Here is a 26,078-nt window from a genome sequence, read left to right as displayed (position 1 = left end):
TGTAGACTTTGACAGAATATAAATGCCAACTTGGAAGTTGTTTTGTGCCAGACAATGAGTTTTAGATGTCAGTTCATAAGGATCAGCAGCTGTCTGGAGAAAGTGATGCTAAGGCTGTGGGATGGGGTGGGGTGGGCTGTAATGGTCTGTAGGAATATTTTTGTGAATGAATGAAACTTTGAAAGAAAGAAAAAAAAAATCAGCCGAGACCTTCTGATGCTGATTTGGAGATTCAAATTGGTTCAGTTTTCTCAATAAGGGGAAAGTCCTTGGCAACATGGAAACTATTAGGGTTAATGTATTCAACAACTTTCTTTTTCATCATTGTGCATAAAATCAATAACTCTAGCATTATGCAGACCGTATCTATCAAAGCTGTCTGGCCTTTATATGTATTTAAACATCTATCTATCCATCTTGAGGAACATGCTACATTTTTAAAAAAGGGTATGAATGAATATAACTGTCTTAACCCTAAAATGTTAACTGTTTTAGACTATATGCTTTTTCTTGAATACACAACACCATGCATCTGTGCCTTTTTCCCAGCGTGGATAGGCTGCAGTCAGTGACCCACATCTCAGCGCAATGAACTGCTTAACTCAGACTGTTGTTTTATTCAGTGCACTGTCAACAGACGGCTGAGGAGGAGGAGGGGCGGGGCTTACGCTTATGGCCCATTATTATTGGACACTAGATTCGACTCGTCTTGCCCATTGGCCGCTCGCGCTGTCGCTCTCGATCTGTTATCGCCGCTTCCCGCGCCATTCGGCGTGCACGCGCATGCAGGACCAGGCACGTAACCGTTTGGAGACTGTCTGGAGTCTGTCTGAAATAGATAAAATTGAAAATGGACTTTTAGATATCTGTGTTCATTTACAAGGAAGCCGCCTGTTGGAAAATGGGATCTTTGCTCTCCTCCTCGAGCGCCTTCGCCCACCAGTCGCCACGCTCTGGCAAAAATGTAGATTTTTTTTCTAGATAAACGTTGTGAAAGTTTTTTCTTCTGCAGTCTATCAGGAGACAGCTCTTTATGCACAGGTAGGTACGGCAAGCGTCAGAGTGAGAGTTGCCCAGTGTACTGCAGCATTACACAGCTGGTTTTTATTTTATTTTATTTTTTATTTATTTTTTAAATTCATTTTTAACCTGTTTATTTGTGAATGTTAGCTATGTGTTTTTGACTAAAAAAAAAAAAAAAAAAAAAAACAGAAAACAGTTAAATTGCAGACCTTAAAATCTAAGGCAGCTTGTTTTACGTAGCAGACTGTAAAAAATAATAAAATAACGCATATTGTGATATTTTTATTTACTTGTATAAATTCGACTAGCAGTAGCTTCTTTTGTTGTGGAGGCTTCACCTCATTCACTACTTCAGGAAGACGCGCAGGTGATGCACCTTTGCTGACGTGAGGTTGTTGATTAACCCCATGCTCGCTTTAGCTACCTGTTAGTCAGCAGACACCTGAAGGCAAATGCTGCCTTCGGTGGACTCTTCTATTCTCAGTTTAACCCTTTCAGCTACACTGACAAAAAAAAGACCACATTTTTGGTTACAATGCATTTCTTTTGCAAGTAGACGCACATTTACGGAATCTAAATTCGTATATGTGACTACAGGGTAGTGGAAAATGAACACTGTATGAATTCTTTTTCTTCTTTTCCTATCTTTGCTTGTGCTCTGCAGGGAATCACCCTTCAGCCCTGGAGTTCAAGAGGAGTGCACCATCCAGAAGGCAGCCTACAAGAGCACAGAAAGGTTGGTTGCTGTGCGCATTAGGCTAAGATAGAGATTTTTGAACTGACTTATAGTGTGGGTTGATGTTATGCAGGATGTTGTTAGCTGTGTAAATTAACTGAAAATTTTCCTCAAAACATGATATTAATATTTGAATTCTAAAAGTTTTCAGAATTTGACCTGAACTTCTCCCTTTTGTAGCTTCAAAGTATAATAAAACACTTACTGTGGATAAAAAAAATACATCTAGAAATCTATACTATATTCAAAATGCACACATATTTTAATAAATGTAATAAATATGGCTACAGTATTGCACCAAACTGAAATCCCTACGTGTGCTTTTAAACATCTTTTGTAGCCCAGCCTGGATGAATTTGGTTTGACCACCGAAAGATGTCTTTGTCAAACAGTTTCTTATCCTAAAACACAAGACTTTACAGAAAACAGAAATATTGGTAAGGCTTTAACAACACGATCAAAGTAATCTGTGTGCCACTGTGGCTGTGTGCCTGATGTGCTGCTGCCACAGACTAGTCTAGACACTTTTCCTCCTTCACTGCAGTTGTCTGCAGACAGTGCGGTCATATGACTTGGGGAGAATTCCTCCCTCCTTTCAGTGTCTGCTCTTTTAGGGCAAGATGGCTGCTAAAGTATTGTTGCAACCCATGACGTATATATGAATCAACGTAAAGGAGGAAAACGGTGGCAAAAATGGTCACACGTCTTGTTATAAATGACAACAAGGTAGAAGGGGTAGTGAATATCAGCTCTTTTCACAGATTTTTTTTCAAACCTACATTTATTGTAATCGTCAGCTCAGTTATTTCTTCGGTCGATTATTGATTGTTACTAGTTAGCATCCTTGGATCAGTGCAACCCAGTAAATGGAAAGTTGCAATGTTTTTGTGCAGTTCTTGACTATCTGAGAGCTTTCCTCCCCACTTCTTTCTCTTCTGCTGCATGCCGGTCTTTTATAGGGGCGCTTGGTAGCCATTTTGTCTGATTCATCACTGCATAAGGCTTGCAGGGTATTCCAAAATTTGTCGTGCAACTACTCAGCATTTCTGAGCATTTGGCCCAGCACCTTCAGAAGGCTGTGGTCTCAACAGGAATACGCAGTACAAAATGCAGTCGTGTTCCAGTGTTGTTGAAAATGAAATTTGAGAGTGTGAATGTTTATATTTTTGTGTTCATAAAAAATCCAGCGAGTCTTAGACAAATAGTTTACTAAAAAGTAACCTAACATAGGAGAAAGCATTACTTGGAATAACGATGTAGTCTGTAAGATTATACTTTAGTTTTTATGATTTGTAATTTTTTATTTTAAAGCTTTTGTCGCTTTAGACTTGAATGAGTCTTGTATTAACAGCCAGTGTGTTCATACCACAGGTAGTGCTGTAAAGTGGGATGCACGATAACAGAAGAAAAAAAAGTGTACAATGTCTTTGGGAGATGCATTGCTTCACCTGAAGTGGATATTGATTTATAACAGTGGTATTACGCTATTGAAAAATTATAGCTGCGGTAGTAATGCTTTACAGAATCCTCTTTAAAGAGAGGGAGGCAGGCAGTATTAACTTTGACTTGTAAAAGTGCTTCAAGCTTTCCTCTGACATTACGAGTTATTTCCACTGCTTAAGTCTGTGATGTTTATCTGTTTGCCATATCAGTGACCAGCCTGGACAGATCTCTTCATTAACACCTACTTAGTGCATACTCTTCTGATGTCTGACGGCTTCTTTAGTCTCATCCTTTTCAGGTGTTTTTGTGAGCTTGTTGATCATGTAGCCACATATAAAACATGCAGTATTTTTGCAGGCCTGTCCCTAACCTGAACCAGTGTCTGACAAAAAATGATTGGAAATGCAATTAGAAAGGTAAGAAATGCGCGCAAAGCAGTCTTATATTTCTTTTTGATACCTTTTAAAATAAATAAATAAATAAATAAATATGTGATTTACCTACAGTAGCACAATAACACAGAATAGCGAGCCATTTTGGGGGTGTATGCCACACAGAATAATACGTTACTGATTCATTTTCAGATTTTTTTTGTTCTTTTTTTTTTGTAATGCAGTTTTAGTGAAATGTCTTACTTATTATTTGTAACTGTGACCACAATATTAATTAAATGAGTATTTATTTAATCACTACTACCTCCAATCAAACTGTAAATTAAAGCGATGCATCGCTTAAAGCTAACTTCAAATAAAATCATTCCTAAATTATGTATCTGTAATTGTGTCAGCTACCATAAAGTGAATAACGATTGCAGCTTAAGTGTTTCTGCACAATTACGATTTGTTTTTAAACTGTTTCAGCCACACTTACCGTCTAGCCAATATGGCATTTATGTGTGGGGACTTTTTAGCCGCAGACTTAGTTGGAATAGTTTGAAGAAAGCTGTGATAAACAAGAAAAAAACAAAGTGTTTAATTTAATCCTTGGCATTTCAGTTTTCTGCTATGTTCTGTGTGGTGCAAAAGAATGTGAGCGTTGACTAAGACACACAGTTGTCCTGTAATGCTTTTTTTTCCCTTTCATTTTCACAGGAGAGCCCTGGTTTCTTGAAGTCTGTCATGCCTTCATATGTTTGACCCTGAAGTATACCCGCCCAAATGGTAAGATCTGTGTTGACCTGTTCATTAGAGCACATTTGGGCACGTTTAAAGTTGAGAAAAGCAATTCAAGGAATGCTTTAAGGTGCTGCAGTGAGTGAATGCGATTGCCTGAGGGAAATATCAGTCCGCTGCACACCAGCATTTCCAGAGCTTGAGCTCCTGCCTGCAATGCCAGTTCTGCATGATATGATGGTGAGACTTGGCTAATCAAATCCACTGCTGTCATTCACTATTTTTTTATTTTATTTTTTTACCAACACACATTTTTGATCTCTTCATAATATAATCATAGATATGGATCTTATAAGTTATACTTGAGGCGTTGACTGGAAAATGCTGATGCAAGAGGCGCTCTGAATCTTCATACTGTTTTTCTATTGGATGATTGTCTCCACCCACAAGTGCAGTCACGAGGTCTAGCATCATGATGATGTCTGGGAAAAACAGGCTTTTCGTGGGTTATTTCTGTGCACATACAAACTAAAATCTGAGCCTGTTTCAAAGCATTGCTCTGTACAGCAGCAGCACCTGCCATTGTCTCCTGTAAATGGTGGGATGTTTAGCTCACCAGGCTTTTGCTACGTACTGACGCAGTTTCCTTTGACAATGGTGTGTCATTTTTTTTTTCTTTTCAAATCAAGGTTTTCTCTGTATTTAAGATGTCTCCTGGCAGTCTGCCAAAACATGGATCCATTTCCCTTTTCTGCTCTAACAGCTGCACAGCTGTGACCCTCAGCCGGTCTTAGCCATCGATATCGCAAAGCCATCAACGTCCATCTTAGGTTTAGGCACTGGCAAAAGAGAAGAACTGTAATGTAGCACGTAGAAAAGGAAATCTGAGCTCTCAGCATAAATCCTAACAGAAAACGGCACAACTTGTATGAACTAAAACTTTCCAGTCAAAGAGATTTAGGGGTATATGTGAAACGTACTTTTAGCGTAGTGGTAGTAGTATTTTAGTTTGTCTTTTAAAGTTTTAATTTTTGTTCAGTGCAGTGTGTTTTTTCTTATTGCCGTAATGCTTTCTTTTTTCATTTTCAAATGTTTAAATTGACTTTCAAATGTTTTTGATGCCACGTTTAAGATGATTTACTGAAAATGCTCATCACCTCAGATTTAAATCAAAAGTATTAATTAAGCGCCAGCGTAATATATTCTAATAACGTACTATTAAAAGTTTAACATGGAATACATGCTTTAAAACGTGCAATACACATATTTTGTTATTTGTTATTTATTGAAGTCTATCAGACTTAAATGACGATCACTAAGTCACGCCATGTAAATGATCATTCGAGAGAAGATTCTGAAGCAATAAATGTTTGTTTGATTTTTGATTTTAAATTTTATTTGCTCTGTAAATTGTCGAAAAGTTATAGGCATTCGGCGATAATAAAAACGCGCATTAACATAATACATTTACACGATTAATAAAATGTTTTTTTTCCAGCGTGTTGTGCATCTTAAACCTTTTATATTTTTTGTAATAAAATTTTAGCGGCATTAACGGTTTGATAGCAAATTTATTTCTGATTTGTACGATTATTACGCATTGTTCGTATTTATTGAAGTTATTTTTAATCGTTTATTTAAACACAGTTCGTTTTTATTTTATTGAGCAGAGTGTATAAATCTCTAAAATGTAATGAGAGTAATAAAATATTGTTTGTATATTATAGAATAGTATAGAAAAGTTATGCTTATTGACGCTAAATTATATTAGAGCGATATAGTGTTGTATTTTTGTGTGTGTTAGATTTCAGTCAGGCTCTTATAAGTGATGCATGTTTTTAATGAAGTTGTATTAGCTAATGACTGCACTGGAAAGTAAAGTCCACCCATTGCAACGTTTATTTTAAATGTACTGTATAAAACGATGTAGAACTGCTAGTTTGTCTTACGAAACTATTTAGTTAACCTTTACCCACCCACTAAATACTTGTTTTCCTCCACTTATGTAAAGCCACACTGTATTCTGATGCCATGTAACACAGCAGTGGCTGTCAGTAACATTAAGCTGGGTCTGTGCTTTGTTGCCATTAAAATAGAGAGAGGAAAAGGGACTTTGGATTTATGCATGTGTTTAGGTGTTATGAGGCCAGGAGGCAGGTCAGAATTACCAAACCTATAGATTAATGTCAGACCTGTTAGATTTTGTTAAAAAAATAATTAAATGAATTTTAAAAATGAGCCATGCTAAACCATATTAAGTTCAGCTTATGCATGCAGGTGGTTTAGATAGTTTCCACTTGAAATTATGATTACTAAAACGAAATTATTTCAGCTGAAATCCTGATTGCGTTGAACACTTATTAATATTTATTATTAGTTCATTTGACTGCAGATGCTTTTGTTAATAAGCCTAAATTGTTTTCACCGTTTTGATCCAATGTTACTTTTCAAAATGTTTCTTTAAGTGGTTCCATTAAACCTTAATAACAGAATAATAAAAAGCTGTTTATCTGTTGAATTTTTCTGTCGCTTTGAGCCAAAATAACATTTTTGAAGTATTGAATTGATCTTAGGTCAACAGTAGGATCTTGGCTTGGAGATAACAGACCTTTTTTTTTTTTTTTTAAGTTTTCTTTTATTTTAAATCACTAAAGAATCACAGTCGGCACACACTCACTGAGGTTGGGAATGTAATCTGCAGCCACAACATCATATCACATGAATATTAGTTCTTCATTAGCAGAAGGCTGCCTGCCTGAAATTCCACATTGACTTCAATGTAAATGTCACGGTTATTTCTGAGAGTTGTGAAGGTAAGTAAATAACCTCTTTTCGTTGACTGGAGTGTGTTTGCTTGCATTTGTTACAACTAGCTGTGATCCAGCCAGTCTTAAGATGTGCACACGCAGCATGTCTGTTCCCACTCAGCTGCGTTGCATTGACAGCTTCAGCAGTACTTCCTGGTTTCATTTGATTGCAAAACCACCTCTGACTTTTAAATGGAGTGTGCTCATTTACAACACCCTCATAAACGATACAAACAAGGTCATAGGGCCTGGTGATCACTGTTTGACTGCACTGCAAGGCTGTGTGCTTGCTTATAGTGAGCAACAGCCTCAATAAGTACTTACCTTCTGGGAGGAAACTTTTGGGTTGAGGTGAACTTCTGCTTGTGTAACTCTTTCTCTGAGATGTCAACACATAAGATTTTACAGTGGACTACGGCTTTGAAAATGACCTTAGTTATACAGTTTGTTTGTGTCAAAAGACATGTATGCTTTTACAGTAGTGTTTAACATGTTGCACAATGCTTTTTGGAGATTTTATTGTTCGTAACAGTATTCGGCTTTCTAATGAAGGTTTGAACGTGCAGTAAATAGTATACCAGTGCAATAGTCACTATATAAAGCTTGACTCGTATCATTATTAAAGGACAGATTTTTGTAATTAGGAAGACAAAACACATTCTTATTGTGACGAGTTATTAGATATTGTTTTGTGCATATTTTAATCAAGACATCTTCTAAAATTGATAGCTGCTTGGTTGATCAGCTACTATCACCATGAGTGAGTATAAACATCTGGTAAGATGATAATATGGCAGTTCGAGAGTCCTCCTTGCCTCCGTGTAATATAGTACACATCGCCATCGTCTACAAATTTTGGTTATTTTAACAAAAGACATACTTGGGGTAAAGTGTAACTTGTTGCATTAACTTTATATTCACAAAAACGAAGATGTAAGAATAAATCTGCAAAATACTTTTATAGTGAAAAGTCAGAAACGTCATTTGTGGAGTAGCCAGTAGTTTGGTGCAAATAGTATGTAGAGCAGATCGGTGTGTATGTTACTGCTTTATATTTTTGTCATTTGTTTCATATCTTACAAAAACTGCTTCGTTAACATACAAAAGCATTAAAATTTCACCACTGCGGTGGCTTTGGTAAAAGTTTCCCTCAAAGCTGGATTTCTGAGACTTGAGGGTGCACTTGCATTTTTCCCTAATTGGGTCTTATTTGAACACACCTGGAATACCTGCTTTCATTCTGCCATTTGACCTTTTGTGAATTAAGACGGCAAGACAGAGTTAGAGCTCATCAACCCTGCGGTACATCATACTGAGGGAAGGCTGCACCATGACTAATTAGTAAATCTCACTTCTCTCTAAGGTGAAAAACTGATTTCCTTTGCAGAGTGTGGGGGTTGATGAGTAAATACCCACCTGCACTAAGTTGCAGTAACCTAATAAGTCTCCCTGGACTTTGAAAGTGAATATTTCATATTTCACTTATCTCCAACAGCTTTTCTGCATGTCTTATATCTGACTCCCAAACCTTAAAAGATGGGTAAGACTGCACCCACAGACTGCAGGATCTCTCTGTCACACAATGGCGTGGAAAGGTCAGGCCTAATGAAGTCGGGGGTTTGACCCCTAGTATTCAGTGACTTTGCATGGGCTCCCATCCCACTGCTGCAACCATGCCGGTTAATCCCTTTTTGATCCTAATTGATAGGCATTAACATGATCCTTATCCAGGAGCTGTGTTTTGTCTTCCACAGCCCTTCTCTCTGGGTGTCAGTGACACAAAGTGTGAAAGCGTTAAACCAAATGTGAAATTGATATTTTTCATGTTTGTGTGCTTAAACTCAGGCTGGGTTTTATGAACACTCACGCAGAAGTCCTCAGTGTTCAATGTTTTGCCCTTTGAGACTCTTAACAGGACTTAGCATATAACCTCTGGAATCCGACTGTGATGTGAATGGTACCAGCCCATTTCCAGTTTGTTTTCCTTTGAGTCCTTTTATCTTCATTGCTAGGTGATTGCTTCCTTTAACTATTTACTAATTACCCTCTTTAAAATGTTTGCACAGTCTTTAAGTCAGGGTACATGTCACTTTTATGAAAGCACAGATGCTGCAAGACTTCAGAAATGCAGGCGGCATCAGTTCTTCAGGGTTTCTTTTGACTTTGATTTTATTAGTCTAGTATTATATAAGATTCGTTTTTTTTAAATTCCAGCTGTCAATTTCCAACTCTAAAAATACTTAACTTTAAATATTAGAACTCTCGCTACACACTAATCATTTACATTACTTATTGTAGTTTGACTTTATTCACAATAGCAATCAGAAGTCATCGCACACATTTGTAAATTAGAAAAACGCCTTTACTAAACACTTGATGTACATTTGAGTAATTGCTCATTACATTACATATTTTCCAAAGGTGTGTCCTTTTAATTTCCTTGCATCTACAAACTAGCGGCACATAAATCTGTTGTGTTACACGATGTTTTACAAGCGACATTAAAGGGGTATTTTATTTGTATTTGTTTGTAAAACTACCGAGTAAAGCAAATAGCAAAGTTTTCTTTGGGCTCAGCAGTATTCGAGTTTTCTGCAAAAGTTTTGCTTATGTTAATGTTTAATGTGTATGAGAATTTTCTTCCAAATGCATTGAAACCTTGTGCTGTCATAAAAACACTGATTTAAAAAGTTAGGTTCTGACTGCTGTGCGCTTTGAATTAGTCACCTTTATATTAGATTTACACGTAGATGTTTTACATTTAATGTATTGGTGAACATTTTCCCACAGCTCCAACGTCACAATTGTTCCCCTAAAAACTGCATTATGCTTTTAATCTATGGTCTCTAATGTGAAAAACTTATTGTAGGAACCTTTTTCTCCCATTGTGCATTGCATGAACTTTACTTAAATGCACTTAAAAAAAATTGTAGAGACATTTCATCCTTTAAAAACAAAAAAAACCCCACCAGAAAACAAAAATCTGTTTTTAAATGTTCTATTTCTTTCCTAATATTAAGATTTAGTTCCTTCTTTAAGCTTAGTAAACCTCATCTGTCTGCAAAACCAAAAGAAGGCTTCAGGTTTTTTGGACAACCATATGTTAAATATTTATTTATTTTGAACACTACACTCAAATCTGCACAATTAAGAAGCATGTCTCGCCATTTCGCTACTGTGCTCAGCAGTGTGCATCAACCCACTTTAGCTGTAAAATGCCAGGTGTCATGTTGGTTCTTGTTGGTTTCACACAGCGACTCAAGTCCCTCCCTGGAATGCATTTCTCATGTCTCCATAGGATTGAGTGCTATTTCAGCTTGTTTGTTGCAGTCAATAATGAGTACTCTGTAAGGCCTGATGACATAATTTTAGGGATTGCTAAAGGAAAAAACTCATTATGGAACTAAGACGGTACAGACTGGGACGGCGCACATGTACTCCACATGACTGGCACCACCTGCCCTCTATATGTTACACTCGCTTCTCTTATCCCACTGAGCTAGTTTCTGCCAGTTATGTGCAACCCCCAGCAGACACCCATGCAGTGACTCAGTGGTGGGTTGGGCTTTACTGTGTTGCTGTTATTTAGATTTGCTTTAGCCACAGGTAAACAAGTTTGTAGATGATTTGGTGGATTGAAAGGTCAGTCAACGACAGCAACAGGAAGTGTACTCTCCTTAGTGAGATAGAAAGATTAGAGAGTCAGTGCACTGTAGAGAGTTTTTCTCATGTTTGTTGTCTAAAGAAGCTTTGTTTTCTTGCATTTTGTCTGACACGTTTTTTTTCTGAGATGGTAGAAATTTTCAGCAAGTGTGTGACTATTTGCTGTGCAGTATGAAGAGTTTGCTTAGTTCTGGTTGTAGCTGTTTTCTTTCTACTTATTTTTTTCTCCTAGTTGGAAAAATAATGGGGAGGTAGTTCATGTACAGTAAAATGAACAATGCAGTAACCAGCTCTAACATTTATGACAGTGTTGCACTGGTTCAGGACATGCAAATAATAATTATCTGTAATTGTCATGCTGTGTGGATGGTAATTGGCTAACAGCTATATCGTGCATGCGATTGGTGCACATTTAATGTAAATTTTAACGTTTCCTTGATTGAGAGGTATTTACGGTATAGCAGTAATTGCCATCCTGGAGCATGCAAACCTTAAAAAAACCTGACAGATTCCACATTTTGACTGTAGCTGTCCTGTAATTTGATATTCTTGTCTATAACTGCCTTTATTAATAATTGCAAAGCCAAAAAGTACTTCTTGAGAAAACAAAAAGCAAAGAAAATCAACCACGAATTTGTGCATGTGCATTTGTGTTTGCCTGTGTTATAGAGGTTTGACTTTCAGCTTGAAGAAAGCGACATCATTACACTTTTACAGCATTGGCAATTGAGTGACTGAGCCATATTTATACATGTCAAATTCTGGTCTAAATGCACATCAATGCAGTCTGTCTTTAGCATTTTAGAGCAGTTATACCTGTATGTATCAGAGTGACATGTCTGAAGTTTAAAACTTTGGAGTGTTTATTAAAAATAAAACAAACTCTTATTTTGATATCTTATTTTACTCTGGAGCTTTACACATCACAGTGCCTCACCACCTTCGTTTATTCTCTTCATATTGTTTCGATATGAACAGCTTTTTCTAGAAATGACACAGATGAAAATATCATCTTGCAGGATGTTGCTGCATCACAGCAGGGATAAGAGGAGCTTGTTGTCATGTGTGGAGTTGGTCTTTTAAGACATTGAAGTCGACGGTAATTTCCACTCCTCTCTGGATTTAGCTGTCAGAATTCCTACCAGCAGACTTCCATTTGCATTCAGTTCATTTTTATGAATTAGCTGGTGTATTTATAGCCTCTGACCATTTTCGACAGCTTAGATGTGGATCACTTAGTGTGCAGCCATATTTTTTAATTATTTGGTTGTGTTCACGCACATTTTACTTATTTGTATGATGTTTAAAACATAAAACTAGAGTGGGATTTAGGTTGAGTTCCTAAAAGAAAACAAGAAGAGTGAAGCATATGAAGAAAAGATGGAAAAGGTTGGAAAACAATCTTTGTATAAAACTTGCACTATGTAAGACCAGCCATATATTTGCAGAATGGCTCTAAAATTAAAAGAAAACTGAAAAAGAAACTTTATTTAAAACTTTTCTTCAGGTTCATTGGATATTAAATCATCATTTTCTCCCGGCACTAGCATTATTTCATATTTCCTACATCCCTTTTATTCATATTTAAACTTTTGGTGATTAAACCTTAAATAAAAGCATTAAATTAAAACACAATGCTAAGCTCTTGATCTGTGAAGATGGAGTTTAAAGAGGCAGCAATGCTAAATAATCAAAGTGCGGATTGATGGACAGTATTTGATTGGAGAGCCTTTTAGCAGCTTTGGGCCTAAACAAGTTATCTAATATAATGACTAATGTTTGAAGTTGGGTTTCATGCTGTGCTTTTTCCACATTGCAGTTGCATTTTTATTTTAAAAAATAAATCAGTTTTCTTAACATAGCTGTTAGTCCCAAGTGGGGAGACTGCTCAATCTAACTTTACTTCTCAATGCTGCACATTGTCCTTTCTCCTGACAGAAGCATTCAAGATCAAGGGCAGCATCACCTTTGCCACTAATGAGGTTGTTTATTCCCCCAAATTTCCTTGTGGACTTAAACTGAGAGGAAAAACGGGCCATGCATAGCAGAGCACATAATTAGCATTAGCAAAACAGAGCTCCAAAAGTCCCATTTTATAGAATAGGTGACAGCAGGATCCCATGTTTCTTACCTAAATTGCCTGTATGTTTACACTTTGGACAAAAGTGTATTTAATTGTAATAGGTCATAATCTTTGAAAAAAAAAATAGTTTCAGAACTTCCCGTTGCTTTATTTTAGAGTCAACATTTTTAGGACTTTAGAAATTAATTTCAGATTTTCCCAAATTTACAAAGATTTCTCAGTAATAAACAATATTTTTTCAATGGTGACTATCCATATAAGATATTACTGTGCTCTTTACTTGGACTCTGTAATAAATGACACTATAACAATGTGCTAACTGCTAGTCAGTAGCATTTTTTCTTCTCTTTCAAGGCAACTTGAGCTGCAAATAGGCCAAATCATCTTTGACATCAGCTGCATCAATGTTTTTTTGCTTTGTTTGAATCGTGGGCATTCAAAAGTCACGACATGCAAAATAGAAACTCATCTGATGAAGACGACTAAGTACTAAAAACGAACTACTAGGGATACGACAGACAGAGTACACAGTGTCTGTGGTTGCAAATCAATTAGCAATCAACCTAATGTGTTGAAAATCCTTTTGAATTCCCAATACATTGGCTTTTTTCGTGCAGTGGTGCCTGACGTACTCTGCCCTGGATTATTTATCTTAATTTCTATTGACTAGATTGTATTACCAGTTCAGAACTGTCATATATTTTAATGTTTTTAATCTAATTTCCATTACGAATGAGTTTAACCTGATCAAGGGCCTTTGGCGTTGTATATCTTCCAATAATAGTGATGATGATATATGTGTGGCACTTTTCTCTAGCTGGTGCACAGGCAGAATACCATTTCCAGGCCTCTACTCAGAGCCCATGTACACTGCTTTATTTGCTGATGTAGATTGGGTTCCAATCTCTGCGTAAATGTGAGGCTTTACTGTATGTTTGCTTATCTGTCCAGCCATCCCATCTATTCAAACAGCTTTCCTTTTATTTAAAGCTGTGTGTTGGCTGGGCTTTTTATCCCTAGGACTTTTTCTGTTATTTTGGGACCAGATGGCGAGGGGCACGGAAGCGCCTCTTTTGTCTGGGTGCTTCTTTTGAAAAGAGGTTGTCGTTCCCTAATGTAATCAGCAGCACCGGAAGGGTCCATTTTGGGCCGTGAAAGAAGACAATTGGGTCTGGACACCTCTAGCTTACAGAAATGTAGAGTTCATCTCTCGACCCTGCCCCCTTTGACCAAGGCCCTGGCATGAAGGATGCTGATCTTTGATCAGTGGAGGGTGGAGGTGCTGATCCGACCTCATGAGGGCCAAAGGGCACCCCCCTCCACCCCGTTGCCCTGTTTACCCTGTACTTGGCTACTGCTGACACCTCCTTCCGGAAGAAGCCAGGGGGTAGTGGGTTGGGTTGGGCATGGTGCGGGGGTGTACCATGACCTGTCTAGACACAGTTGTTGTTTGTTGCCCTGGTGTTGCCAAGGGGGACACGGTGAACTTTGACCTCAACTGTAGTTGGTTAGGAGCTACTTTGGTCATCCAAGGAAGACATTTTTTTTTCTTTTTAATTTCAGGGTTGGAGGTGGGGAAATGAGGCGGGGTATGGATGTGACCTACATAATGCGCAATCTGCTTTCAGAAACCACAGGCATGAATTTGTTGGCAAAACTGGTTTTATTTTTTTATTCATTTAATTATTTGCTAGTTATATTATATGATAATTTCAGTTGGGTCACAAAATGGAAGACTTGTATTGTGATTTTGCTGTTTACTGGATGCACTTTTGGATGTTTTCTTCATCATACACAGTAAGTAATCTTAAAATTTCATTTACAAATGTGATATTCAGTCAATAAATTGGAGGTAAAACCAATAGAAATATTAATTAAACTCTTACTTACAAAAACTGACTACTAACATAAGCTGTTTTTGTGTGAAGCATCAGTCTTTAGGCCCTTTATTTATTTTAATTTATTGGAAAGCACTTTGGTTTTAAATGTGTTATATAAATTCAATTTAGTTACTTGCTTAGTTTTAACAAATGCTGAGTAGCACTTGTCTGTCCGAGCGGCTTTAATGCCTTCTTGTTGAGCGAGAGACAGATTTTCTGTGTGGTTACACATTGTTATGCTCGTATGTTGCTCGACCTTTTTCACATTTTTAATTTTATATTTCAGTTGCTCAAATTAATATCCGGCACAGTGTTTCTCTTTATCTCTGCTTACTCAGAGCTTATACATAGATAATTCCTTGGAAAAGATTTAAACGTAATCTGGAAACCAAAGAAGACAAACACTGAAAAGTAGTAATGAAGAGTTTGAATTTTAAAAACGCAAATCAGATCTTGTCTAGAATTTTTATGCCAATATGCACAAATGTCTAGATTTTTTTTTCTTTGTTCCTTTTTAAAAACAAACAAACCCCAAAACAAACTATTTTAATAGGCTTAGAAGAAAATAATTAGCACCATTATTCCTTAATGGGAATGTTTCGCCACAGACACAGTGAAATGTTTCTTTTATTATTTACCACATGTCGCTCTTTATCCTATGCCTACAGTCGCTGATTTTGGCCTGAACCAGAACATAGCCTAATGTGTGAACTGGCTTTGATGTTGAGGCCGTTTCTCAGGAGTGGGTGTAGCGATTCCACCATCATGGCCGCCACTTCCAACCCCGCCCTCTCGCCTGCCACTCAGGAACAGTTAAAATGGCAGCACGCAGCAAAATGAGTGAGAGGGAGAAAGAGGGAAACGCCCACTACTGTGAGCTAAGGCACAGTCGACTGAGCTGTAGCTCGCCTCGTATGCCAGCTCAAAGCGAGATCATTATTTTTTGGTGTTTTCAGTCGTCTGAGTACAATGTGAATCCGAAAATGTCTAGACTGGAACACGCTGCTGAAATCACTGAATAGTTAGCAAATTTTGTCACAGATTCATCCGCCATCTGTATTTTACTGTAATACTCTATTTTGAGCAACAGTTTGTGAGAAATTTTACTCAAAACAATCATATATTCTTCTTTATGAGCTGATTTCAAAACTTGTAATAGGGCTAATATGATTAGCGAACCCTTCGTATGCAGTATTTTATTAGGCGTTACACTTACTACACTGTAATTGAACATGAACATGCTCTTTGGCGTGCTGCCATTCTTCATGTTTTTGGCTACAGGTTTATACAACTGCTTATGGGCTCTGTGTGATTAACACAGGATTTTCTGCTGTGTACTATCTAAAGATGTTAAAAAAACAAAACAAAAAACCCTAAAATATTCATATTTTACTCATAATATGTATTTGTTTGTACTGCACGCATTGGCCACTGCATCATTTGTATTCTGAAGTGATACAGTACAGTATTTCAGCGAGCATATTCATTTTTAATGTTGACAGAACAAAGTAGTGCGATCAGTGATTTTTGAAACCCTTTGCTCTTAAACAGCTCTGTGAATGTGCTTATTATGTCATCTAACTAATACCAATTAAAGGCTGTACGCTACACCAACCCAGTGCTGTTTCAATGAGCTTGAGACCCTTTTAAAATGGCTCACAGAGCATAGATGGCTATAACCAATCTCAGTAAACTGGCTGAAATTAAGCATTATACCCAATCATTTTAAACCTTTGCAGGACTGGCAGCTTCTTCTTAACAGCTCTATTGCAAGGCACTCTACATCCAAACTGCAGTGTGGAAAATTTAAAGGTAAATGTCCAAATTTTTATTTTTAGCTCTTCCTACTTTCGCTGAATGACAGTTTATTATGATCCTCTTGGTGTGAATGTGTTTATTTCCTTTCCACAGTGCAGGGAGCTAGCTGGTGTACTAGGAGGAAGATGTCATGCTAAGGATGGGTTTTGGTGATGATGTTGCTACTGTTGATGCAGCATCGAGCTCTCACTTTGTGCCTCTGTCAGCTATGATCCGTAACCACAAAGTGAGTGACAGGCCAGTCCCTGGGGAAAGCAAGGGGGCCTGAGGTGAGTCAGATGTATCCTTGACCCTGTCTGGCTGTGTGTCAGCGAGCAACACAAACTCTGTATAAAAAAAAAAGAAAAAGAAAAAAGGCCAAAACTGGCATGACTGTACATTGTACATCTTTATTTAGTATGTAGAAGAAGAATGTAGGAGAAACAGAACCAACCTGAGTTTTTCTGTTAAGTGGATCCGTTTTTTTGTTGTTGCTAGACTCATTTTGAAATTATAATGAAGCGCACATTACAAATTGATGCCTTTGATACCTTTGTGTGCATTTCTCTTCCACCAGAGTGCTGATGTTTTAATCTTGGCTTTGTGATGTTGTTACAGACCTGTTTTAGACAAACTCAGCACAAATTTTGTATACACTGTTTACTCCAGTGCATTACATATGGCTTAAATAACACATTCATGCAAGGAAACATAAATCTGTTCATTACTGAGGGTAAATTTTACTCAGGTTTGAAGTTGCAAAGTGGCATATTCACTCAAATTAGCATTTTGATTTTTTTCACTTAAAATAACTGAAGCTGATGATTGAGAAAATCTTTATTAATATAGCTGTTGTACAGGATATGTGGTCAAATGGTAGAAAAATGTTCCACTGTTAATCAGCTGCAGCACTAGGTGTTGCAATACTTAAAGATGGTGTAACGTTTGTACACGATGGACTCAAAATGAGGGGCCTGGAAAATGTTATCCACATCTCAGGATTTCTTATTAGAGCAAATACCTGATCAGTTTGAGAAGGTGTCCAATTGAGAAGAAATTTTTTAATTTATTGAATTGCGATAAAATATCTGTTTTATTTCTGGCCTTTTTTTGTTATATTCATGTACTGACAAATTTAAAAATATATAGATTTTAGACTTTTAATCAGATAAAACTGTTAATCTTAAGCATTTTGTGTTTGGGGATTTTGTGTATCTAATGTCTGAACAATAAATGATCAATGCAAAATTTAAAGAATATAATGATGATTAGTGAAAATAATTTTTGTAGTTGCTGCTTTTAGGTGTAAATGTACATTCAGAAATTGATATCTGCAGATGTTCCAAAAGAAAACATTGTGTTTTGTGCCATGCAAGATATTTGCTTCCACTTGCCAAAAAAGATGACCCATAAGACATATTAGGAAATTATTTTAAAAGTTGGTGTTTTTTTTTAGTTCTAAAGTGCTTATTGTAATATTTTGTAGCAGCAATCAAAGACAAGAGTTCATCCAAAGCCGTAGTCAGTGTTACACCAGACGCATTCTGCAAAAGACATGATTCAACTTAAGGTGCAACTGCAAGAAATGATGTATTTATGTTAAATTAAATGTAAGATAACTATGACCGTAATATTAAATAACTTTTTATTAATAAACATTTCCTATTCTGTAATTGCTTCTCTTATTTTGTTCCTATATTTCTTTTACCATCTTTTTGTTAAAAATATATGACACATCCATAAATCCACCAGTATAGAGAACAAGCTGTGCAACTCATGCTGTGTTAAAAACAACTTTGTGAAATTTGAACGCAGCATAAAATTTGGTCTCGCTGAGCAGAAAACATTACTTTAGGAAACAAATATGGTAGCTACATGGGAAAAGGTGCATTGATGTTTTTTCTTTTTCCTGAATTTCTTCAAGTGAACAAAAAGAATCTTTGCTTAAAAGTCTTGCATCTTCTTTCTTTTTTTTCAAGGGTCACTCAAACACGGTGTGTGAAATGAGAGTTGCCTGGGTGTGACTTCTCCAGAAAGCATCCGCTTGCTATTGTCTGCCTAGTCAACTTCTGCAGGCCCCAGCACCCTGACTTCCATACATGAGAGATCAAGGGTTACCAAGGTGCTTTTGAGAAAGAAGGGCTCAGTGTGAGAGGGGACAAACCAGTCCACAAAATACTCATTTCCTTTGCATGTTAGGTGCCCTAGTGGGGATTCAGCCGGGGTCACTGACACAGTTTTTCTTTTTTCCATCGTTGTTCTTAATGAAAACTGTTGCTTGCCTTTTCACTGCCTTTTCACTGCTATCTGCTGCCCTGTACAGTATGTGGCTCGATAATACGGTGAGTTTGTCCAAAAGAAAGTTTGTTCAGACTCTGACTGTTTATCCGGTGCCAGACAGAGGCACCTCATGTAGAAAAGGTAAAAGTAGTTCTGTCCACCTCTCATTCTTGCCAAAAAAGTTCAGCCACTGAGCCACAGCATTAACTTGTATTCTAACAAGATTAAAATATATTCGTCCTGGGGATTAGCATAGTTAGGTGTCCTTTTGCCTCTTTTTTTTCCTGCACTGGTGCGGTGACAGTGGGCTTTGATCTGTGTTGCGAGGCAAGAGTCCTGGCTTGGACCTAGCCATTCGAGTGCCAAGTGTGAAATTGGCCTGATGTCATCCCCATTCTTCACCTTTTACATCTTTCACCACTTTAATTATGTTTCCGCCACAAAGCCCAGGCAGCTCTGAGCAGATTCCACTCTGGCCGTAGGAAGCATTTAGAAACTGTGGGTAAATGACACAGTAGGGGAGGGGGAGGATGGTGGGAGAGGTCATAGCAGGATGGGGCCCTTTTGTGTGTAGAGGTAGACATTGATACTTTCCTGATGTATCCTGCACCCACTTCCATTTTTTACAACATGAGAACTCTCTAAAATTGTCTGCAGTACTGAATAAAATTGCTTTTATCCCAGGCATTTTTAAGAGTTTCTGCAGAGATTTTTATCTCTGTGTTACCTCCCCAGCTTTACACGGTCATATATGGTATTTTGGCAGCAATGCAAGACTTTTCTGAACCATGAGGAGCCTCAAAAAAGGACCGCTGGTGGTCATTTGACCACCTGAATCTCTACTTCCCAATACGAGACAAATTATTCTCAGATAAAACCTTTTGTTCCAGGAAAGAAGTGCCCATGCAGCCTAACAGCTTTAGCTTTTGTTCATGCGCTGGTGTCCCTATCTGAACTTCAGGGGAGCTTCTCTGCCTGTGAATATTTTGATGAAGCTTCCTATTGATGCGCTGAATGAAGGATCAAAACAACAGGGCTGCGTGCGCATGTGAGGAGGAACACAATTGAATGGAGTATTTGGATGTGTGTGTGTGTGTGTGTGTGTGTGTGTGTCTGTGTGTGTGTGTCTGTGTGTGTGTGTGTGCCATGCAAGAATAAAATAAACCAAGTGATACTGAGATATGTGTGTGTGTGTGTGTGTGTGTGTGCCATGCAAGAATAAAATAAACCAAGTGATACTGAGATATGTGTGTGTGTGTGTGTGTGTGTGTGTGTGTGTGTGTGTGTGTGTGTGTGTGTGTGTGTGTGTGAGACAGAGTATGAGTTGGCGAGTGAAAAAGCTGTGTGTGGAGAATGGGTTACTGAGGGGCGGGAGGGGGAAACCAGCCACCTGCAGCCATGACGGGCTTTGACCTTCATTGCTCTCTCTCTCACTCTCTCTCTCCCCCTCTTGCACTCACCCCTCCCTCCCCTACCCTCTCTCGCTCTCTCCCTTCGACTCCAATTTCTTCCTTGTGATAGAAGCACAGGCTCTTTTCAGAAGCAACGAGGAACACTGACCGTCTCAAAGACAGTGCTGGGTGCAGCCCTATTTGCTCTAATGCTAGTCACTGGCCGTTAGACATGGCGTTCAAAGACTAGTGGTGCAAGTATGGAAATGCAGATAAGGCATTGTTGAGGAAACATGCCTGGGAATTGTTCAAGGCTTTCCCTTGCATAATATTTGAAGCTTTTGCAAATGTTTTAATCTCAAAACCCATGATTCTGATTTTCAGCGACGATTCTGAACATAAACAAGTGTGTGTTTGCATGGAAAGGACTGCTGTGCTGTGCAAATGAATAATGTCTGTAATTTTCTTTAAAAAGAGCAAATGCCATGTTTTAGCTTGTAATGTATTTGTTTTTTCTTCAAGTTATGATGTGTGCACACTATCAGGAGAGACCGAAGGTCCCGTTTGCTGTTCTATCCAGGCCTCGGCTAATGCTTATGGGTTTTAGAGCACCATACAGAGTTCAGAAACATGTTTGTGTATAATCTTCAAGGTTTATTTACTCTTCTTCTGCAGTTTTCAGGTGGCAGTTAATTACACAATTAATACATGATACAAATTATGTACATTTATACCAAAGAATACTTCCAACATAAAATAAAAAATAGCATTGTATTCTACAACTCTGTGTTGTAATTTTATTTAAACATGTTCATATATAGATAGATATACGCTGATGAGTAAATTCATAATGTCGTACCAGCAGTTTTTCATAAAGGCATTAAACTTGAGTAGTCTGCATTTGAAGTAATACTGCTTCTCTGATTCGGCACAGTTCTGTTTCATAAAAAGTTCACACTTGAACTTTAAGGCAAAGTGTGTTTTCTGTTTGGTGGATTTTAATTCACACACACTTTTTGCAGATACACAACAAAAAGACTTTGAAAGGCAAATAATCCACAATTTGGTATGGATACAGTCTGAAACTTAGCTCGATCATACTTTCGTTGATAAAGACCAAAGTTTTATAAACACAGTTATTTGCCCAAGTACAACAAATTGCAGCTTTCATGCAAAAGGCCCCATAAACAATTTTTCATTCACAAAAAAAAGAACCCAAAAGAAAACAAAAGAAAACAAAAAGAAGTTATTGCAAGATAAACAAGCAGTGTAAACACCTCAGATATCTACTCTAAAGCAACACTGGTCATTGGATAGATTTTTTTTGTCAATATAATCTATATAAATACACATATGAAGTCCTTTCAACAACGATAAGAGATTTCCAACATTTGTAATACAGTCACTGACGGATTTGCCTTCTTTTTATGATATATGGATATGCAATAAAAATGTATATAGAGAAAGATTTAACAAGAACATCCAATAACCTGCATTTCTAGAAGATACTCGTGAGAGTGCGCAAAAATCGGCGTCATCATTCTCTTTATGCTACGGAGTTGTTTCTGTGACGTAATAGGCAGCATTATAGCCTTCGCTTAGCTACAAAAAATGATTCGTATTGCTATTTAAAACTATAATAGCTGCACTGATGCATTGGTATAACGAATGGAATACGCACATAATATTTGTTTAAAGGCTATGAGATGACCACAAGCATAAGCAAGGCCTAAATTAGCATTTTAGTTAAGTGGTGTGTTAGAGAGAGAAAAATCCCTACCTCTCCCGGTCACTTGTAAGAAACTGTGAATTTAAAAAAAAAGTATCAAAATTCAGAGTCTGCCCGATTAGTTTTGCAGCTGACACGCAACACCTTCTTCTGCCTATTTTACATCAAACACAATCAACCCTCCCTCCCCCAAAAAACCCAACAAGCATGGAAGATAAAAACCGCGTTAGCATTTATTTAAATTCACAGTAGCCTGGATGCAGCAGAAAAATATTCTTTGGACTTAAAGTTTGCTTACTTCACTGACAAATCCAAACGTCAGGTGCCAGTTAGTAAAATGTGAAACGATGACAATCATGGGTAGCAGTAATCCTATACGGTATATAAAAATGAAGGGAGTAAGCGTTTGTACCTCAGGGGGGGTTGTTGGGGTTGAGCTTGGGCTGGGCTGGGTTGGGGGACAACAAACAATGAAAACATACCTTTATACAACATCTTTTATAGACGTGATATTGCAGAAATATCTCTCTTTTTTTCAAACAATTTATGCTGGTATACTCTATACACTGGCCCTTTATTCGGTGAAGTTATTGCATTGTAGGCTTGTCTAAACCTCCCATATAACGAAAAAGCACTATAATATTCCCATAGGAACATACAGAGACCTATGGTAGCATTAGAATTCCTGTAGGGACTCGAAGTAGTAGCGATCTTATTCTTACTTTTTTTTTTGTAGTATTGTATTTTTAACGGTGCCCTGGACGCGATGTACATCTGTAGGCTACTGAGTTAGCGTTGAGTAATAGTAATAGTACTTTGTAGTATTTTTATCTGCTGTGGCATCATTAAATATTCCTGTAAGTAGAGTTTTTTTTCTCTGTGATATCTCTATAAAAATCTATAATAGGATTACTATAGGTTCTTTTTCGTCAGGAGGCTGCTTTTACTTCTCTGGAAATCAATCGCTGTCTGATTTTTCGTCTTTCGACGTGACGGTGGAGTGATTGTACAGTCCCTGTGCCATCAGGTGCAAGGCCAGAGAGTTTTTAGCGCCGCTAGCCTTCTTGATTTTGGCCCTCTTGTTCTGAAACCAGATCTTGATCTGGGATTCGTTCAGGCCCAGTTCCTGCGCCAGGTTCTGTCGCCTCTGCTCCGTCAGATACCGATTTGTCTGAAACTCCGATTTGAGTCTTTGCAGCTGTTCTGCTGTGAAGGCCGTCCGTGGTCGCTTGTCCTCTTTGCTGGTCGTTTTCTTCTTTGGTTTCCGAGATCTTGGCCCTGTAGTGTGGGGAGGTGGGAGGTGGGGTTCACAGATACACATGTATGGGTTTGTCAGCATCCGAACACGAGAAGAATAAAAGAGAATAAAATCATAATAAAAGATACACTGCCCATTATCAGAGCTGTTTTATAAAGTTCAGAAACTATTTTGATTCATTTTTTCTTATTTATGTATTCAAATCCTCAATCAACATATGATCTCTACACTGTTGTGCTAATTTGTATTCACAGCAGTGCCTACAAACCCGTGCGTAAAGCGTATTTTATAATAATCTAGATTTTATAAAGCTTATTTAACACCCCCCCCCCCCCCCCCCCCCATGCAATAAGTATGAAAACAAATGGCTCTGTGTCTTACTGCTCTGGTCACCGTGCCTTTTAAAAAAATCGCAAAATAAGTGTGAATTAACTGACAAAACATTTTTAGAAACTTGTAAAATCTGAACAGGGATGCTTGTTAAATGTTGACAAAGCAGAAACAAAACCTTCCCTTCCCCCCTCTGTTTTTATCCCTCTTCCCGGCTTACACATACTACGTATGGATACACACACACACACACACACACACACACGAACACACACAAACTCTGGAGCAATGTGAAATTATTAGCATAAAGCATCTCTGACACAACTCAGCCACTGTTTAGCAGGTTGGCTGAAAAAAAAAAAAACAGGATCAATTTCAGTGAAGCTACTTTGCATTTTAGTTTTTGTGGGCCACTTGAAAAGCTCCTCAGTGGACAAACGTGAACAGAATGTGAGCAGCACACATTAGATACACATTAATTTTCCGTCTGGATGGAGGCCTGTTTTGTGGAGCTGCTGGCTGTCTGTGTTCGGTCGCCTCCTCCAAACAGCGCGGAAAACATTAATGAAACTACTTAATACGAGTCGAACCTCCATGAATCAACGTGCATGATGTGTGTGCCCATACCCCCCCCCCCCCCCCCCCCCCCCCAATAAAAACCTGCAGCTCTACAACTCGGTAGTAGTCGCCTACGCCACTCTATATGGCGTTACATAATGCATGAGAACAAGTTGTACTCCACTTTTTTTGACAGACACTTAGAAAAATACACGAGCTGTTAACCTTGCTTGCTAGATGAGAAGCGACTTTCCACGCGTTCTTGTAACTGAAGATTAGAAAAAAAATACCACCAAGCTCTCTACTGGCCAGCGTGTAGCCTACAAGTCCTACTGCAGCCATCATTTGAAAGCATATGCATATTTAATTCACCTCAAACAACTTCTGCAACGCGTTTAAAGAGCAACACGTCCACGCAAAGTGCACTAAATATTCATTTGGAGCAAATTCTTTGGAAGACACGCAGCTGCTTATTTTTAATGGAAGTAGGACTCCGATATTATCATATTCATAACAACGTGAAACTGATGACTGCTTGAATGTGAGATTTTCAGACAAAAATTTAAATTTCTGTGCAATACAGAAATTGAATATATACATTCAATTTCTGTATTTTTAGTATTTAAAATATTTATATCTTTTTTTAGGGAAAAAAAGACATGATCTCCGCTCTGTCATTTGCATTAAAATTGCCCCTCGCCAAAAGCTTTTCATGTTGTGTTTTTCCGCTCTGTAAATTCACACCTTGTTATTGTCTTCCTGTGGATATTATTCCTGCGTTAAATAATTTTTGATGATTTTCTTTTGTGTGTGTGCAAATTCTCAGCCTGCTCTGCACAGCACGGTTCGCTTCTCTACTCTCGAGAAGTCGGTCAAGGCATTCGGGGTCAGTGTTACGGGGTATTTCAGGTTACCGAGAACGCGGTATAGAAAATTTAAAAAAACGCACACCAACCTGAAGAAGGCCTATCCGAGTATCTGGTGCAGTAGACCCAGGCTGGCCACAGCATGGGCTGAGACCTGGATGGGTTTGAGCTGGCTTGGGAACTGTCTGAGTCTGAGCTTAGGCACTGGTCTCCATTCTCCCCGCGGGGTTTCAGGGGCTCCTCGGCGGCTATAGCAGGCTTCTTGGTCCCGGTAACCGTGTGTGGAGTGGAGGTCCCTTCTGCTGGCACAGTGCTCCCCACCGGTTCGGTCTGAGGGGCGGTTGGGCTGTTGTGGCTCTCCCGCGACGCAAGGCTACTCTCTTCGCGGTTTGCGCCACCGTCCTTTTTCCGTCCGAAATCCGGCCGCAGGATGTTGTCGATGAAAAAATTGGTGACCCGGTGAGGGATCTGCAGGTTCTCCGGCGCCTGTAAGAGGGGAAGGATGGCTCTGTTTGATTCGTCCGCCGACTCCTGCCGCTCCACCACATCTCTGTTGCCGTGATCATTTTCTTCCATACTGATTCACTTTCCCCCGCTTTACTCTCTTTAACCCTTTTATCGCTCTCCCCGTTGCAATAAAATTCGCGAACAACTTTAGGGGAATTAGACTGCAAAAACTGCACGAGTAAAATAAATAAAAAAGAAAACTCAAATACTAGTGAGTACCTCGGACACCATGCAAAGCCTTGCGACTGTGTCCTCTGAGAAAAGCATACTTTTTGACATATATCCCCCCAATCTCGGGTTACAACTGATCTCGCACAGCTAAAACATTTGCCATTTGCGCACCATCCAATTTAGTGTCATCCAATATCAGCGTGCTCGGTAATGCCTACACCTAAACTAAACTAAGGGTAAATAAAGAGGCTCCTAAACTGATGCTCTAATACTCTCACTCTGGAGTTTTGTTCTTATTTTCAATACGAGCCCCCCGAGTGACGTTTTCCCACCGTCCTCCCAGACACGTGCCTTGGACCAATGGGACGGCAGAAACCAGGCCACGTGACGCAGGCTCCAGAGCAGTCTACAAACGCCCATCCTCTCCTTAGTAAAAGAGAAAGA

General features: G+C 38.4%; 1 protein-coding gene and 1 long non-coding RNA gene across 4 annotated transcripts; one reads left to right on the top strand and one right to left on the bottom strand.

Moving 5' to 3' along the window:
- Positions 1 to 790: 790 nt before the first annotated feature.
- LOC147322078 (uncharacterized) lies at positions 791 to 22,369 on the top strand. 3 transcript variants are annotated; one of them, XR_015131049.1, is made up of 8 exons: positions 791 to 1,041; positions 1,688 to 1,759; positions 3,560 to 3,618; positions 4,294 to 4,362; positions 4,445 to 4,554; positions 16,487 to 16,559; positions 16,659 to 16,834; positions 18,524 to 22,369. It is a non-coding gene; the product is annotated as an uncharacterized LOC147322078 (long non-coding RNA). The 3 variants fall into 3 exon arrangements; XR_015131047.1 differs by having other exon boundaries at positions 16,659 to 22,369; XR_015131048.1 differs by lacking the exon at positions 4,445 to 4,554 and having other exon boundaries at positions 16,659 to 22,369.
- Positions 20,806 to 25,903, bottom strand: en2a (engrailed homeobox 2a). Its single transcript, XM_086306427.1, has 2 exons — positions 25,046 to 25,903; positions 20,806 to 23,222 (listed from the first exon to the last, which is right to left on the bottom strand). Exons 1-2 carry the CDS (start codon positions 25,530 to 25,532, stop codon positions 22,903 to 22,905), a joined length of 807 nt encoding a protein of 268 aa, XP_086162553.1. The 5' UTR covers positions 25,533 to 25,903; the 3' UTR covers positions 20,806 to 22,902.
- Between the last annotated feature and the right edge of the window lie 175 nt (positions 25,904 to 26,078).

This window comes from Aulonocara sp. 'chitande type north' Nkhata Bay, linkage group LG9 (genome assembly GCF_057382095.1).
Source record: "Aulonocara sp. 'chitande type north' Nkhata Bay isolate Kocher_YH1m ecotype deep benthic linkage group LG9, A_spYH_male_GT1.1, whole genome shotgun sequence".
NCBI lineage: Eukaryota > Metazoa > Chordata > Actinopteri > Cichliformes > Cichlidae > Aulonocara > Aulonocara sp. 'chitande type north' Nkhata Bay.
The sequence above is the reverse complement of the archived record's forward strand: the minus strand, read 5'-3'. Positions and strand labels throughout refer to the sequence as shown.

Coding starts and splice junctions, on each gene's coding strand:
- en2a (XM_086306427.1), bottom strand. CDS start 25,532: ATGGAAGAAAATGATCACGGCAACAGAGATGTGGTGGAGCGGCAGGAG. Junction 23,223..25,045: donor CTCGGATAGGCCTTCTTCAG/GTTGGTGTGCGT, acceptor CCCACACTACAG/GGCCAAGATCTCGGAAACCA.